General features: G+C 30.2%; 2 protein-coding genes across 3 annotated transcripts; one reads left to right on the top strand and one right to left on the bottom strand.

The window, feature by feature from the left end:
* The first annotated feature begins 3,360 nt into the window (after nucleotides 1–3,360).
* Nucleotides 3,361–5,198, top strand: LOC126673887 (protein JINGUBANG). The gene has a single exon (XM_050368201.2). The coding sequence runs from the start codon at nucleotides 3,487–3,489 to the stop codon at nucleotides 4,921–4,923; it is 1,437 nt and encodes a 478-aa protein (XP_050224158.1). The 5' UTR covers nucleotides 3,361–3,486; the 3' UTR covers nucleotides 4,924–5,198.
* Nucleotides 5,199–5,910: 712 nt separating this feature from the next.
* LOC126665124 (inactive protein kinase SELMODRAFT_444075-like) lies at nucleotides 5,911–10,469 on the bottom strand. Of its 2 annotated transcripts, XM_050357826.2 has the most exons (8): nucleotides 10,127–10,469; nucleotides 9,880–10,013; nucleotides 9,240–9,334; nucleotides 7,875–8,914; nucleotides 7,568–7,728; nucleotides 7,106–7,182; nucleotides 6,552–6,876; nucleotides 5,911–6,413 (listed from the first exon to the last, which is right to left on the bottom strand). In XM_050357826.2, exons 1-8 carry the CDS (start codon nucleotides 10,314–10,316, stop codon nucleotides 6,264–6,266), a joined length of 2,172 nt encoding a protein of 723 aa, XP_050213783.1. In that variant the 5' UTR covers nucleotides 10,317–10,469; the 3' UTR covers nucleotides 5,911–6,263. The 2 variants fall into 2 exon arrangements, with proteins under 2 accessions (XP_050213783.1, XP_050213784.1); XM_050357827.1 differs by lacking the exons at nucleotides 9,880–10,013; nucleotides 10,127–10,469 and adding an exon at nucleotides 9,451–9,456.
* Nucleotides 10,470–18,489: the final 8,020 nt, after the last annotated feature.

Raw genomic sequence — 18,489 nt, 5'->3', positions numbered from 1 at the left:
GGACCTAATTGGGTAAACTTGGGGCTGAACCTATAACTGATTTTGGGCATGGTGGTAAGGTCCAAAATAAGCTGATGCGTAAGGCTCCTTTTAGTGTTTTGTTAACCCAATAACATCACCAATTCAATGAACATTGCTTTTCATACTCTAATCATGTTGTTTCATTCATATGAACATTCCTAATTTTTAAATTAGCGAATTATGAAATAAATTTATTCAGAAAATAAAATTATTTATTATAGTAAAATTAAATCAACTAAAGATTTGGCTTTTACTAAAATTGTAAAAGAAGTGTGAAGCATTATAATGTTTATTAAAATTAATGAAAAATATTGCTGAAAATGACAACATTATTGTAAGCTTCGTAACACATTTATAAAAATTAATGAAAAACACTGCTAAAAATGACAACATCATTGTAAGCTTCGTAACTCGTATAATGTGGGAGATCATGAATCATGTCGTCGATATACTCCTACATTTTTATAAGCTTGCATTTTATATGACCATGGTTTTGACCAACACATTAAGTATTTTTTTCCTTCAATGAATTGTTTCATTAGTAAAAAAAAATATATTCGGGTTAGCATAAAAAAATTATACTATAGACAATTCCATATTAATATAAAGTTTATGTATCAACACACATTAAACCAACTGTTATGGAAGAGGTTAAAATATAAATTTAGATGTGTTAGTTGAGAGATGTCATAAGCTAAACATAGAAAGTTTAGGAGGGAAACTATGTATTAAAGCTAAAAACTTCCTTATAAAAGAAAGAGAAGTATTCACTATTTATATTTTAGGGTATCGATTTTTGCACTCCACCAGTTTATAATAGTACTTCAATTCTTTACCAGAAGACTAAAATATACCCCTGAAAATGCAGTGCTTCCATCTTTTATTTTGTTTAACCTCTTAAATATAATTATTTAAACTAATTGCTGAATTCATTGATATTTAGTGAAATATTACCAATTTCATCAGAAATTTAAATTCATTAGTTACTAACTGGTGCTAGTTTTTATACTAAATTTAATAGCTAAATGAAATAGTAATAATGATAATAAATCAAACATTTTTTATATTAAATTGAAATTTGAAATTAAAGTAGAAATATATAATTTATTAAGTATATTAAATAAAGTGATATTAACTTATATATGTTGGATCAATATGGTGTACATAAAATTTCTTAATTTAGTTATACATAAAATTAAAAAGGGATATAAATTTTCTAAATTTAATTAATACATAATTTTTATAATATTAGTTACGATTTGAGTGTATAAAAAAAGAAAAATAAGTTGGATCAGTGTGTTTTAGAATTTGTCAGGTGAATATCATACAAATATTGCTAATGATGCATAAGGGTAATAAAGGCAATTTCAAAAATAATGGAGTGCGAATATTGAGTGTTGGAGTGCATAAATTGTCACCCATATTTTATATTTAGAGAATAAGAAAATGTTATTTAATCCATCATTTTGTACCACCTTCAATATTTTCTTTTTATATATTAAGTTTTAATTTGTCCAATTCCTATTTAAAAGTGTATACGTCAATTCCACTATTTAAATCTCTTCACTTTTTTATTGTCACGTCAGGTAGTACAATAAAGAGGGATAAAAATGGTGGATTAAATAGCACCACTCTAGAGGATATTTGTGAACAATAGATAAAAATCTGGTAACATAAGTAAATTAGGAAAAGCGTGTTTGTGTTTTTGGCAATAGGATATGCTCTAAATTTTAAATTAAGAGCTGGGAGAAGGCTGGCAATTTGCCTACAAATTGGTCCATTAAGCATTTATGTTTTCTTATCTAAGCTCCAAATTTCTCCTCGTAATCTATTGTAAATCACAATAATTAATTTGTCATCTTTTAGTTTAAGCACCGTGTATTTTCTTAAAGGAGTATATAAATCCTTTTAGATTTAGACATGATTGGAATTCAAATCCAAAAAAGAATTCTAAACCATACCATAATTAGACTTTTTATTTCAAACCTAAACAAATACATACCAACATATAGAATACGATAATTAAATTGTCCACTTTATAAATTTTAATTTTTAAAAGTATCATTAATATAAATTTAATAATATATTTTTATTTATGTTAAAAGTTTATGCTCAGTGACGGAGACAAGGTAGGGCCAGGCAGTGCCTTGGCCCTACCTCAAAAAAAATATTTAAAAAAAAATAAAAAAAAATAGTAGTTCTATAAAAAAAATAAAATATTTCCGTAATTTAGTTAGTCAAAAAATCACAACTCTTAACCATAATATTTTCTGGAACGAACCAAATAAATTATTAAAGCTTTTAATCAAATTTTGTCCATATAATTTGATTTAACTGTCCATTTACTCAGCCATAGAGGCAGCCTATAACAAGTTAGTTAATGGATTTATTTATTGTTTGGGTATCACAGACACTTCATTCAATTAACGTGTACCTTTTCAGAAACGTTTTAAAAATTTGACATTTTAGACACGAAATTTCACTTTTTACATAGAAAACTTTAAAATAACATTGTTTCGCTGTGTTCGAGTTCCCGTTTCCCCATATCCCTTTCCGTGTTACCTAATTCATTGTTTATGATTATGAAATAATTAGTGGACAAATATAAGAACCGTTAGATTTAATAAAACCAAATCAACCCGAATTATATTATCTCTTTAACCGATCAAATTATTAATTTTAACTAAAAACTGATTTAATTGAATTAACTAAAATATTGAAAATGGAAAATTAAACTAGCCGAATTAGTCGATTATTTTGGTTAATTTGGCTAATATAAAACAAAATGTCAATTTTATATTTTTATAATTAAATTGTGCCCTACCTGAAATTGTGATCTGGCTTCGTCACTGTTTATGCTGCCTATTTTTATAAAATTATAATACAATATAAATCGCTTTATATTTAAGACCATTTTATTAAAAAAATTCTGAATCTGCTGGTGATGATATGTTTTAATGTTTTTTATGAGAACAACATTTCCTTCCAAAAGTGTTGTTATTTAAGCTTATGGTTATAGATAAAGCTTAATAACAAATCTATATAATAGGTGTAAATAAAGATTAAAAAAATTATATGCAAAGGATGTCAAAAATAGCAACTAACAAAACCACAAAATTAAATTGCAACTAAAGCAACAGCCACAGAATTAAAACAACTCATACCAACTAATCAAAACCAAAAAAAATAACCCATGATATTATTAGTATCGTCCAACCCAAATCTTTGAACATTCTTTATTCACAAAACACGTGTCACGTTCTTACATGTACAACCTTTTATTACCGTTGCTTTTTCTGTCTATTTAGTTGTTCACTTCCTGTCTTCTCTCCCGCCTTTAATTAGTTTGTTTTCTCTGTTCTTTTAACTTCCTCGTATTTTCCTTTCTCCTTCTTTCTTCCAATTTCCTCAATACAATTCTCCCATTTTCCATCTCTCTTTGATTATTTAAATTGATTTTATCATATGTTTTATAAAGATAACAGCACAATGAGAGACGATGGAGCAGGAGATTGCACTAAATTTGTTGATACTGGAAGTAGTATACCCAGATCAAAATTTAGTAATATAATGCATTCTGATCCCAATATGTCGTCCACTGTCCATGATGATGATTTTTCCATCCGTAACAGCAGCGCCTCGGCCGTAACTCCGGGCTTTTTTGATCCTAATCGGTTGAGTTGCGAAGGGTCTCCGATGACAATGTCACCGTGGAATAATAGTAGCTCTCCTTTTACAAAATCTCCATGGATTCCTTTTGACGATACTAATATTCCTCAGAATGGACTTATCGGTTCTCTTGTTCGAGAAGAAGGTCATATTTATTCGTTGGCTGCAAAGAAGGATCTTCTTTATACGGGTTCTGATAGCAAGAACATTCGTGTGTGGAAGAATCTGAAAGAATTTTCTGGGTTCAAATCAAGCAGTGGTTTGGTTAAGGCAATTATAATTTCTGGCGAAAAGATTTTCACCGGTCACCAAGACGGAAAGATTCGGGTTTGGAAGGTTTCTCCAAAGAATGCAAGCATACACAAACGCTCGGGAACTCTACCAACACTAAAAGACATATTCAAAAGCTCGATCAAACCGAGCAATTACGTTCAAGTTCGAAACCACCGCACATCTCTTTGGATCAAACATTCTGATGCAGTTTCTTGCTTAAGCTTTAATGAAGATCAGACCCTTTTATATTCTGCTTCTTGGGATAGGACCTTCAAAGTCTGGAGAATCTCGGACTCGAAATGTCTCGAATCCATCAGCGCTCATGACGATGCAGTGAACTCTGTGGTGGCAACAACCGAAGGAATGGTGTTTACAGGATCAGCTGATGGAACTGTAAAAGTATGGAAAAGGGAACAACCAGGGAAAACCACAAAGCATAGCATTGTTCAGACATTGTTAAAACAAGAATGTGCTGTTACAGCTTTAGCTGTAAACACCAGCGGTACCGTTCTATACTGCGGGTCGAGTGACGGTGTCGTCAACTTTTGGGAAAGAGAAAAGCAGCTGTCTCATGGTGGGGTTCTTAAAGGACATAAATTAGCAGTTCTGTGTCTTTCGGCTGCTGGGAATTTGGTGTTCAGCGGATCAGCAGACAAAACAATCTGTGTATGGAGGAGAGATGGAAATATCCACACGTGTCTGTCGGTGCTGACTGGGCATACAGGGCCAGTAAAGTGCTTGGCTGTGGAGGAAGATCGAGAGCAGTCTAAACCTGGAGACCAGCGGTGGGTAGTGTACAGTGGGAGTCTCGACAAATCTGTTAAGGTTTGGAGTGTATCTGAATTAGCACCTGATGTTAATCAGGTGGCTATGATGCAGCAACAGCAGTATATGATGAATCATGATGTGGGCGAGCCTGCTACATCCGACGGTAGTAGCAGAGGAGGCAGGATACGCTAATCTTAAAAACTCTGGATCTTTAATTACTAACAGTACCGCTCAGACCCAGCAGACTGGGAAATATGAAGGAAAGAAGATTGCGAGAAATTTCGGTTTTGTACAACTCTAGTGGATGCTGTGTAAGTAATATTAATCGCTTGACTATTCAGATTGTAGATTTTACCCAGTAAGAGTTTCTCCATGTGTTTTGTGATTGTTCCAAGTGAAAATTTGCAGATATGAAATGTGTGCCATGTAATTTAATAAAACTATTTTATGCATGTTCAGTTAATTGATGGCTTGTTGTAATACTTTTACTTTTTTATTGGCAAAATGATTATTTTGGGACCCTGTACTTGTTCGATTTTTGGCATTGAATACCTATACTTCTATTTGTCAATATTGAGTCTCTACACTTTTAATTTTGTAGACATGAGATCTCTCGTCACGGAAATGAAGTGCATGTATTTCACGTTTTGTAAGTGCGTCCGGGATAAGTTTTTTATTCGTTACTTTAACTTTCTTAAAATTTAGTCTCTTCACTTTTCTTTTTGTTGATATAATTTTCCCGTATGAATTGATCCCGTTTAACACATTTTTTGACTGACGAACCCAGTATCTATAAAATTAAAATGTAAAGACTTAATATTAACTAATAGAAGTGCAGAGATCCAATGCCAAAAGTAGTCCAAATGCAGGGATCCAAATGTGCATAATGCACTTCTGTATTTGCAATTTGATAAGATCATCAATGTATGGACATAAGGTGTAGATTATGTTTTTTTAAGTCGGAGGGTAAATAAGTGCAACTATAAGTAGATTACAAGACTGGACCATACTATTGGCCGAAAGTTGGTGTCTCTTATATTTGAAGTGAATCAATGTAGATAAGCACGAAACGCACTCTACATGGTGCAAAATGACTCTTGTCCCATACTTACTTTACCCCAAGTTACTTCTACGGTTCTACCATAAAGCTTAAGGGTCAACAAAACGCACCATACATCGTACATCAGTAGACCTTAAACCTTTTAAGGGAAAGAAATACAAAATATTCTTACTATTTTGTTTCATGATTTACAGTTCCTAATTTATTGTGTCTTTTGCAATGGAAAACAATAGAACTACAAAAATGCAAGTAATTTTACTCGACAGTCACCGAGAAATCTTCTTTATAAACATTATTGACAATGATGATACAAACAAAATTGTATCACACTGGGAAGAAAATCATGCGATCAATTAACATGTTTGCAACTGGGAAGGTACATCATCACTTCAGAACTATGCACACAGCAGAAAGACCCACTAACCTGTATAATTATATGGTATGTATAAGACAGTTGTTGAAGAATAAGTATTCAGTGTGAAAGCTTACGAGAGTGGCTCCTTGTCATTTTGTCTTCTCTATGTATGTTCAGACCACGCAAATGGCCACTTCTATTACCGGCTGAATTCAAGTCTAAGCCCAAAGCAACTAACAAGTCTCCTCCTTCAAGAATTCTAAGAACCTGGCAATTTAAAGGTGGAAAGAAATCTTTATTCTTCGAATCAGTTAAAGGCTATAAGGAAAAGGAGTAAAAATAAAATATAGAAAAAACCAATTAAGTGAGGGAGCCTATAATAATTAATTGAGTTAGCGAAAAAACCTTTGACATTGCAGGTCTAGATTCTGGATCCGGACGTAGGCACAACGAAGCAGCTAGCGCCATAGCCTTAAGTTGGTATGCATAATCACGGACTTGCTCAGCGGCCAAGCATGGATCCACTAATTGGTATATTTTTGTCAAGCCATAGCCTGGCTCTAGTGCAGCAAGAGGGGGGAACCAATCAGATATGAAATGTCGTCCCTCGTAAAATTGCAACTCCCTGATTCTTTGCCCTGTCATTAGCTCCAACAAAACCAATCCAAATGCATACACATCAACTTTCTCTGTGATTTTTCCACCATTGACATACTCTGGTGCAAGATATCTGGAATTACAAAATTGTGAAATTGTTCGACAGTTAAATAGCTTTTTCTCAGAATTTATAGCAGACATTTAAGTCGCAGATAAATTATACTGGATGTCTTTAAATGTGGATTAAGGATTTAAGCTTATTCGAAAATCGACTTGAAAAATATTAGATCTAGACAAAAAAACTTTTAAATAGATGATTTGGAAGAACTTGTAAAAGAAAGAGATCAGGATGTGTAAAGTACCCTATGGTTCCAATGACTCGGTCTTCGGTACTGATATTCCATTCAGAGTGCCACCTTGCAAGCCCAAAATCAGCAACCTAAAGCAATAGAATATTAGAGTATGGAAAAGGGTTGTTCACCCTAGTATGATATGTTTTAGCGCTAATGAGCGTGCCAAAGAGTAAAGAATTTCATAATCAGGTTTCCAATTTGTGTCTGTACATAAAATCCATGTTATAGACATCCAAAACAAAGTAGCTTCTTGATAGAATAATACACTGAAAAATGCAATTGTTTATAAAACAAAAAACCATGGTTTTGGAATTTTCTGTTTAAGTAATCCGTAGCTACAGCCTGTGTAATTAACAAATATATTAAGAGCATTTAGCATATTTGAAAATATGAATCAAGATTCTATTAATCTAATTTGCAGAACTCATGCTATCTCGCAACAAGTATAAAGTTTGGAGTTTAACAATGTACCAAAGGCTCAAAATCATGCGTTACGAGGATATTACTGGGCCTCATGTCTCGGTGCACTATACAACCCACTCTACAATCTTCATGAAGATATCTTAAACCTCTTGCTGTTCCAATTGCTATTTTCATCCGCGAGTGCCAATCTAGAGGCATTCTTCTATTTCCTGTTAATGAGTCAACATTACATTACATTTACTTTGCCAAACCATAAAAGCCAGAATCATTAAACGTTAATAATAGGATGACGAACACATGAAATCCTGATCAACCATCAAAATGTTTCGAAACAAAAGAAAGCAACTACATTTACCATGCAGGTGGAAGTCCAGGGACCCGTTGCATATGTACTCATAAATCAAGATTCTATTCTTGTCATCAATGCAAAACCCTATAAGCAATACAACATTCCTGTGCTGAGCACAGCTCAATACCCTCACTTCACTGCAGAAATCAGCATCTGCTTGAGAGCCGCCAGATTTTAAGAGCTTCACAGCAACCACCTGGCCATCCCTTAGCACTCCTCTGTAAACATTTCCAAAACCTCCATCTGCTAAGAAATTCATATCTGAGAATCCTTCCGTAGCTTCCTCTAGCTCCCTGTAAGAAAACTGTCTTGGCGGTTTTCCAAATACTGGTGCCTTGTGTTGACATAGTGAGCATAAAGGAGGAGGCATTGAGGATGTTCTACCTAAAGAGACTGGGTTTCTTAAACTTGACATTGAATTGTAGTCCTTTTGAAGACTTTGGCTCAGCTCAATATTATCAGGTCTAGCATCTTGATCATATTGCAGAAATTTATCGAGTAGAGTTCTGGAAGTTTTTGATTTGTTGTTAGAAGTATTTCTGAAGTTTCCATCCTGGACTTTTAGGTTCTTTTCATCAGCTATATGGTTTTGGTGAATCCAGAATACACTCTTGTGATTATTAGCTTCACCTGATGTTGAGTTTGTTGACAGAGTGATGATTCTATCCTGTGAAGGAGGCGAAACTATATAATCAGAATCGTTCGGATAATCTACAGGCGCCAGTTTTCCTCTGTTCATTCCTTCAAAAAGAGGGTTTTGTTCATAAATGAGAAGGGGCGTCATTGAGTCATAACTCGACAATGAACCTCCTCTGGTTCTTGAATAAGAAGTACTCGTCTCCTCAGGGCTGCTCACTGGAGTAGAATGCTTCATCTTGTGCTCTCCTATATGCTCATCTGGCGAAGCAGCAGCAGAATAGTATGGAGTTTGTACTTCATCTGAGCATCCTAATATAAGCCTAAGGACTTTTGCTTGAGAACCTTTGATTACCACAATGTTGCAGCGAAGTTCCTCTATGCAATGTCTCAATTCTTGCTTCAATTTTCTGTTTCAGCACAGTAGACATGGTCATTAGATACTTGCAAAGCAACAAAGCAAAACCAAATGGCAGTTCGATTCTGATTATGGCAAAAATAACGATCAGCTGGTTGCTGTTAGATAATTTTACTTCCTAAACCAAATCTATACAACTAAACTGTGGTGCTGCACTTCTACATCGCATGAATCACTAATAATAAAGTCTACCTCCTCCATGAACTAGAAATTAAAAGGGAAGAATATCTATATTGTCAAAAGATTTGAACCAATAACCAATTGTTATACCAATAGCTCAGAAACAAGAAATAATACGTTTTCTATTTTATAATTACTTGTCCAGTACCACCCAGTTGGCACCATTGCGCTCTGCTTCAGCTGCAACAGCATCGCCAGATGTACCTGACACCACCTTAATCCTCACTCCCACCTAAGATAAAATCACCAGAAAATCATTAGCTTAGCCACCTAAGATAATTAATAAAGGTTCAACAGCAAGAGGATCAGCTCAAATTAATGCCCTGTTGAAATGACAAAAATACTTACCCTCAAAGAATTACTATGTCAAAAAATTTTATAATACCAATGAGCAAACAGAATAAAATTTCCATAGCAATTATGTCAATATTATTACACTTATAACTTGGAATTCCTACTGCCCCTAATTAACCTCCAAACGATCAATTTGAAGCACAAGCATTTCACCTTATTAAGTAGTACAAACTGTACTATAACTTAATTCTTTCTACTTATGTAATAGCAGTAGCACCTTTTTAACTTTATATTTGGAAAAAATCAAATTAATAGCAGTATAGTAATATGTAATAATGATTTCTTGGAAACATGATGGTACCATCTACAGTAATTATTTCACCAGTATCAAAAGTAGAAATTACCAAATTATCCAGAAGCAATTGCATATAAAAACACGTAATTGACAAGGTCAAATGCGTATTGTCTTTTCCATAAAATTACCTCAACTTGGTTATGAAACTGAAGCACCATCTGAGAACAAGATTCCGATATTTCACAAATGCGATCAGGAAACTTTTCCCGGTGACTACTCCCGCAATCTCCGGTCAACTTCGGAAAGTTCCAGAATCTCCTACCTAAAATAGAACAATTGAATAACACAGCATTGATTATATCAATGAATTCAAAATTCAGAAAATTAGAAAACAAACGCAAGCGAATAAAATATAATCCAAATGAGCAGAATTACCGGTTTTGGTTTGAGAGAAGACGGCGAGCAAGGTTAAGCAATCACCGGGACGGACAACGTGAGTCAAAGCCCAAGCCAGTGCAGTTTTAGAGATCACTTTCTCTGCTTTAACGGCGACAATTACTGTTCTTTCAGTGGCTGTCCAGGCATGGCGCTGTGTAACGCGAGGTTCGATTGTGGCCGGAAACATTTCGGAGTTTTGGATATTTGGGTTGGCGGTTGGTTGCCGGGAAAAGTAGGAAGTTACAATTTGAGTGAGGATGGATTTTTAATTTGTTGTGTTAATATCATATGGGATCATGTGCACATGGGCTGTTTAAATTGACGGGTGATTTTCGTATTTTTAAATTTGGGATTTGGTTGACTGTGCAGTGAAGCAGCTCATTGAAAAGGAAATATATATTTTATCTCTAGTTTTTGTTTTTGTTTTAACATGAAAGATGATTTCACTAATGAAGCTTGAATGTAATTTAGTTTGTTTTAATAAAATTTTAAACAAAATCATTTTATAAGAGATATAATAATATAAGATTATATAAATTTATAAAATTTTGATTTTAATATTATTATTTGAATTTGATGTGATTTAATTTATTTATATATATTTAAGCTAAAATTATTTACGGCAACTAAATTAAAATATATTATTTATATATATCCTGGCATAATTAGATTATATACAAAATCTTCATACACATATATAATAATTGCTAAAGGTCTCCTATATTCACTTGCTAAAGGTCTCTTAGATTCACTTGTTACCGATAGTGATTGTCGTAATAGCTGATAAATAATTGTAGTTGATAAATTATATGGTTAAATTTTATTATTGGTTGAATTTTATATGTTAAATGACCATGAAATGTACATTTATATGTTTTATTATTTATTATGGTTTATATTATACATAAGTTTAATCACATTAAATAAAAAGATATAAGAAAAATTGATATAAGAAAAATAATTCAAAATTTTAAAAATAAAATTTATTTTAATATACATTAAAAATGAAATTAATTGAATTACAACTACTATAATATAATGTTTTCTGTTTTTTAATAATCTATAAATCATTGTATTTAAATATAATTGCATATTATAAAATAATATTTTAGTATGAATATCTTTATCTAAACATTAGTAAAATTAAATCAGCTATTAATTGCTGTAACTATTACTTTTTGAAAAATTATTTTTGTAATAGTTGTTGATTGGATCACTTTTTTTTTTGATAGAATTGGATCACTTTACTTAACACTTAAATAGCTATTTGGCTTCAATCAAAAAACAAATAGCTATTTGGAGTTTAAAAACATTTGACCATAGCCGAATCATACTCATACTAATAAAATGAAATTGTTTTAAAATTTATTTTTTGATCAGTTCACTTAATATATTTTTCCCAAATTAAAACTAGGTAGATAGCGGAAAATTTACAATGTTATAAAAGTAATATAACAAGATTTAAACATATGATATTTCAAATTTCAACCCAAAAAATTAAGAAACAACTAAGATACAAGTAATAATTTTTTTTGATGAATTACAAGTAATAAATTAATCGAAAAGAAAATAAATCAAAGACATCAATCTCACTAAATTTAACATAACGATGAACAAAGTTCCGTTAGAATTAGGTCGCAATTTTACCATCCATCCGATTTTATCGGTAGCTTGATCCGTTGAATCATAATATTCTAAGCACCACTTTCGATAGATCCCATGAGGACAAATCAAAACACATCAAATTTTTTTGAGTCATTAACAATTTGAATGTAAAGCTCAAACCAACACTACATATTCTTAAATAATCCAAGATATCCGACATATAAGATAGAAATATTATCAGTAAAAAAATTATTTAAACACAAAAAGCTCAAAATAAAGAGATTTATTGATAATAAAAAATAAACAATTAATCATTTGGGTGGAAAGAAGGTGATTTTCATATTAAGATCGGAAATCACCCTTGAGATGAAGAGAGAGTTTTTCATACAAAAGAGAGAGAGAGACCTCAATTAATTAATAGTTAAAGTCAAACTAAGATTAAACAAATGAACTTTATATTTGATACTCACCTCATAATATCTAAATTTCAATCGAGCCAAAGATCAGCCTTTAAATTCTCATAGCTCGCATAAGTAAAATATCTTATTAATTAATGATCACGGCTTCACCTATACTCAATATTTGGTGATCCTCTACAAAATTATATTACGTGCAAACATCACAAGAATACATTGAACTCTTATAATACACGAAAATAACGCATGAATGTGATTATGTTCCGTGGAGGAAGTTATGGTAGATTTTATGGTTTTGGGTCATGGTGAAAAATATGAAAGAGTAGGAATGATCGAGTGAACAAGTGAATAAGAAGGCAATTATTTTTAACTGCTTCTCTAAAGTAGTTTTCTAAAGTAGTTTTTCATTATAAAGTTTGTAATATGAGTTTTTTCTATCTAGGGTTATATTTTTTTAGAAATCCACATTGTATATACTCTGATTTAAGACTGTTTCCATTTCTCTATTATGTAGTCTATAGTGTGTCATATTGAGTGGGTCACTTTTTGTACGAAAAGATAGTGTTTTTAGTTTTGCCACTATGGCTTTTAATATACTTTTATTTATTAAAAATACTTCTAAATAGTTGATTAGACGGGTAATACATTTTTAGACCTCAACCACTTATTTATATCCAATGACTTTACTAAAAATCCAATTGATTTAAGTATCAAAAGAGTTGACAGTCGTCATGCAAATCAAGTCTAGGCTGAGATTTTTTGAATTTTTTTGTTACTTGTTCAGAACCTCATCTAGATGATTTTGTAGATTTTTTTATTTGTATTAATATCCATTTATTCAAATTAATCTTTTTAAATTAAGTTTACCGAAATAAATTTCATGAATAATATAGTTCGAATTTACAATTTGTTTGTTGTCCAAATCTAACTTTAAATGAATATAGCCATCATGATAAGAAACTAACACGCAATTATAAACTCCAAGGCGCAAGTGAGTTGGTAAGGCACTTTTCTGGATTAAGTGAGGTTGCGGTTTCGAACCGTACTCATGTATGCATCCGTTAATTTGGGGTTAGAGTTTGCCTCCCGCAAAAGACTTACACATATTTTGATAGGGATTAGTCTGAATGTGGAAGGTTTAAAGGTGTCATCTCACAGTTGAAATCCGTTTAGAAAATTTCATAGACCATGCACCAAAAAAACAGATGCAATTATAGATAGTAGTAATGAAATCTCTAAATTTTAAAAACGGTTATCAACTCTAACCATGGAATCAGGGACGGACTGTCATTATGACAAGAGGTGGACATGGCCCCCTCAAGACTTATACGAAAATGTAATATTAAGTATGTTTGATGGCAAAGTAAAGACCAGACTTGTTTTATTACAAGCTTCTCGCTAAAAATAAACTCTCTCCCTTCTCTCTAATAAGATAAAGACAAACTCGTAGATTTGAGGAGGTGGTTTTGACCTTTTGACCGGAAAACCATCTCCTCCATCTTAATTTTTATGTTTTTCTCTAATAAAACTCTATATATGGAGGACCCTCTCCCCTTAGATGATTGAAATGTTATAGATTAGAACACATAATTTTTGAATTTATATTGAAGATGTGACTTGAAAATTTTAAAATTTTAAAAATTAAACGGCTTCAAGATTATAGTTTCAATTTGAATCATTTATATATTTTGGAAATTTTTGACGGGTGATAAAACCCTGTTCAATGACTGTGTAAACAGCTCTTATCATTATTTATTCATTTATGTATTTTTATTATTATAAATGGAAGTTTTAGCCTTTGATTGAAAAAACTAGAGTATATGTTTGATGGATAAGTTGTCTTAAACAATTATAAGTTTTCAATGGACCAGTGTGAGTAAATCACAACTATTATTAATTTACATATATTTTAATTTCAAATTTCAAATTCTTTTCTATTTGGATATATTTACTGATTCTTTTATTCTAATTTAAATATTAATTTTATATTTTACTTATATACAACAACGGAAAAATATCATAAATTATTGTTTTTAAATTATTTAATTTTATAAAGTATACTTTCTCCATTTCATTTTAAAAGTCACAGTTTTCATTTTTAGAGTAATTTTATATCAAAATTTATTTTTTTAATTTAAAATAAATTTACAAAACATTTGACTACCATTAATAAGGATAATGTGAAAAAAGAATTATCATAATAAATGTCTTCTTAATTTTCGTGTAAAATAAAATATTTTTTTTAGATATGATGAAAATAGTATTAATTTGGTCATAAATTGGTCTCCTCAAAGTTACATAATAAGTGTCTAGTTCCGCTACTGCATGGAACCGTTCATCAACATGGATAAAAAAAAGAGTATAATATTTATTCTTAATTTCTTATATCTGGTTGTCTTTTCTAATTTATTTTTTCCAAATAATTTTTCATACCCATGTAATTAACTATATGTATTGATTTTATCGGAATAATTTTTAGATACTCTAATGACAAGGAAATGGAATTCATCCTAAAATTTTCAATATATAAAAGCAAGTCTTTCGTGATTAGAAGAATTATGTTTGGCATGGAAGCTAATAATTTGAAGCAACCACCCAATTATTAACTTGACAAATTGACAAGAATGTCCAGAAACGCATGGTGGAATAATGAGAAAGACGGCCATTTATATATGAAGCGGTCGGTAAGATGGACCGATCCATATTATTTATAACGGGGCAACTGTCAATCAATGCAGCATTTTATTAGAAAATTCTGTCATGTTCTGTTCAATCATTTTTGTCTACGAAAAGACAAATTTTAACACTCATTACCAATCTTGAAATTATGCAGTACATGCAGTTGATTGATTGCTTAATTATACTAAGTTTCTGAGTCTCATTTTGTGTTTTTTTTTAAATAGTCTCATTTTATACAATGCAGGTAGACACAAATACATCATGAGTCATGACCGGATTCGAACTTATTCAGGTCGTGTCCAACCGGCATTACTCTTTAAAAGGAAAATTAAGCCCCATCTAGATCCGATTTGTACTAAATATTTATTATTCAAATTTGATTCATCAATTAAATTGATAACTGATTATTTAAAGTTAATACAATTTTAACTACGTTAATGAACACACATAAAAATAGAGTAATTTGCTCTCTTAAAATTTACAAAACTTAAAATATAGAGATTTAATATTAACAAATAAAAATGTAGGAACTCAATGCAATCAAATGAATATATCTAATTACTGAAATATGAGTTTTGCCTAGATTGAAATGGAAGCATGAAGTATGGTAATGAGAAATGGCATGAAGTGCATGTGATTACAGTAATGATAAAGTCAAGTCGTGTTGCCCATTTTTGGACCACTTTGAACATCAACATGAGTGGCCATGGCCCGTATTAATTAACCTGTCTTCACTAGCTACCCAGTTCCGAAATTTGTATATCACATCATGCTTCGAAATGGAGGTATATAATTGCCTACAACAACGGAACTAAAGCTGGGAAAAGATTTAACATATCCTAAGATTCTTGTATTTTTTTATTTCGTTTTTAAGCGTTTTTATTTCTTTACTTGCTCCCTCTACTTTTAAAAATAATTTTATAAAAACTCCTCTATTCTTGTTGAAAAATTTGAAAATCCATAATAAAAGGATTTTCAAAAAAGAAAACACATATATTGTTTACTTAGTCAATTCTAACATCTCCAAAACGGTGGATTTCTACAAGTACGTCCATAGTCAATTTCCATATCCGGGTAATAATGTAATCGTAGTCTAGACTCTTTCATTAAGTTGTCTAGATAGTGCTTGATTATTCTGTTTTGGATTTTTTGCTTGCAATGCCTTGTGGCTTTTAATAAAATCCTTAATTTATAAAAAAAATCTTTTGTTTCTTTACTTAATTCTTGTATTTTTAAAAATAATTTTATTGGATCTCTCACACTTCTGCACTTTTATTAATAAAATGACTTTATAAAATAATTTTAAAATATAGAAATCAAATAAAAATATAAGAACCTGTATAGATGAAGTAAAGAAAAAAGGTCTAACACCTTAAAAAAAACCACGACCTTATAACTCCATTTTCGATCCTACTCTGACGTTAAAAACTCGTCAATTTTACCATATTTTGTATTTTATCGTTGCAATTGTACCCTGAAATATTAAATCGACATCTTTTTTATTTGAAAAAAATTCAAAAACGTTCTCCATGCATAGCATATATTAATTGTACATATTTAAAATTTATCTAGATTTAATTAAATTAATTAAGAATTTAAATTAATTTTAATTTGATTATGCTTTTTAGTTATTTTTTAAAAAATAAAAGACTTATTTATATTTTTTTGAATGAAAATGAATTTAATTTTATCTTTAGATATAATTAATTGAATGATTTCATTATTTAAAAAAATTGACAAAAAATGGGGTACAATTGAAACGATAAAATGTGAAATAGGATAAAATTGATAAATTTTCAACTTCAGGATAGAATCGAAAAGGGGTTATAAAGTCGGAATTTTTAAGACAGTAGGCCAAGAAAAAATGACAAATGTAGAGACTTTAGAATAGATTTTGCCAATTAAAAACTATTTTATGAACAAATTCAATACATGGAGTATGTGTAATTGAATCTTTGAGTAGTTTGGCCAAACTATGAAAACCATTGAATTTTGAATTAGTCGTTCAAAAATATTATTTTTCTTGGCTTTTTAATTTTGATTTTATTAATTTTAATTTAAGTTTGATTATTATATATTAATCATAATCAATAATTTAATTTGATGATTTATTCATTCAAAAAGGTAAATTATTTTTTATTTCAATTTTAATTAAAAAAATTTAATATATTTTAATCAAAATATATTTATCAACATGTAACTAATAGAATTAAAGTTATTTTATAATTAAAGAAATAATAATTTTATAAATTAAATTTTAAATTGAATAAATAGTTGTAATTAAAACTAAATTATAATTAAAAATATTAAAAAATTAACTAAAATTACGAAAAAAGAAATAACTTTTTTTGGATGAATAGTCATAGATTTTGATTTTTGTAGTAATAGACCTCTAGAGTTATACTCCGTCCAGTCTATAATAATTATTATTTTGGTAAAAAAAATTAGTAGATAATATTTGTCATTTTAGAATAATGATGGATTCTCTGAAAAAAAGGAATTGTAATGGAGAATTTATTTCCTTTTTTCAAAATTTAACCTTCATCTATAAATGATTTTAGATGAAATTTTTGGAATATTTTTTTAAAAAACTTAAAATATAAGATTTTTTCACTAATTTTTTTAATACTTTTTTAGTTACTTAAAAAATAAATATACTATTAATTTATTACTATCGGTTTATTTTCAGTTTACTATTGATTTATTATTAGTTGACTAAAAGATAAGTTTTTTCTTATTAGTTTACTATTAGTTACCTAAAAAAAGATAAATATACAACTAGTTTAATGTCAGTTTACTATCAGTATTATAAACATGTACGAAATCAAATTCTTTATTTATTTTTAGTTTACTAAAAAAAAAATTATCATTAGTTTATTATCTATTTACTTAAAAAAACAAGTTTACTAACATTTTACCATCAATTAAATAAAAGATAAGTCAGTTTACTAACGGTTTTCTAAGAGATAAGTTTTTTATTAGTTTACTATGAGTTCAGTAAAAATGATAAGTTTACTATAAATTTACTGTCGATTTATTATCAGATTACTATTAATATTATAAAAACAAGTACGGAAGTAGTTTTTTTGTTTACTAAAAAAATAAGTTTACTATTAGTTTACTATTGGTTTACTTAAAAATAAGTTTACTAACGGGTTACTATTCATTTACAACATGATCGTAAAATTAAGAGTTCTGACCAACACATCAATAAACTTAATAACAACTGAGAAACTATAAAGAAATATAATTTAAAGACTTTTGCGTGAAAGTAAGATTGTAACAGTCATCCTTATGAACTATTTGTAGAGTTCAAAAACAAAGATGCCAAAAACATTAGCGCTCAAATTTTAACAAAAATGCTAAAAAAAATTACGTAAACAGTCCTGTTTATTGCTACAACATCATAATTGTAGCATCTTTAACATCTTGAGCAAAAATTACAGGGACAAATGCCAAAATGAAGAGTAATGATAGGCGGATTCTCATTAGATGATCACTTAAAAAAGCCTCACCACAACCTTAACTTATCAAGATGAACTGCAAGTGCACTTGTCAAAATTACAAGCATATGCGAAGAAGGCATAAGATTCACATCTTTACAACATCCCAAAAAAGAAAGTGTAAGAACATAAATGAAGATTACGGAAACAGTTAGCA

This window comes from Mercurialis annua, linkage group LG1-X (genome assembly GCF_937616625.2).
Source record: "Mercurialis annua linkage group LG1-X, ddMerAnnu1.2, whole genome shotgun sequence".
NCBI classification, from domain to species: domain Eukaryota; kingdom Viridiplantae; phylum Streptophyta; class Magnoliopsida; order Malpighiales; family Euphorbiaceae; genus Mercurialis; species Mercurialis annua.
This window is presented reverse-complemented; position numbering and strand designations above follow the sequence as displayed.

Bases quoted from the DNA above. Each gene is read 5' to 3' on its own strand.
- LOC126673887 (XM_050368201.2), top strand. From the start codon at position 3,487: ATGTTTTATAAAGATAACAGCACAATGAGAGACGATGGAGCAGGAGAT.
- LOC126665124 (XM_050357826.2), bottom strand. From the start codon at position 10,316: ATGTTTCCGGCCACAATCGAACCTCGCGTTACACAGCGCCATGCCTGG. The intron at 9,335-9,879 runs GTAATTTTATGG...ATTTTATCTTAG, and splicing joins AGTTTCATAACCAAGTTGAG to GTGGGAGTGAGGATTAAGGT. The intron at 7,183-7,567 runs GTACATTGTTAA...CTATTGCTTTAG, and splicing joins CGCATGATTTTGAGCCTTTG to GTTGCTGATTTTGGGCTTGC.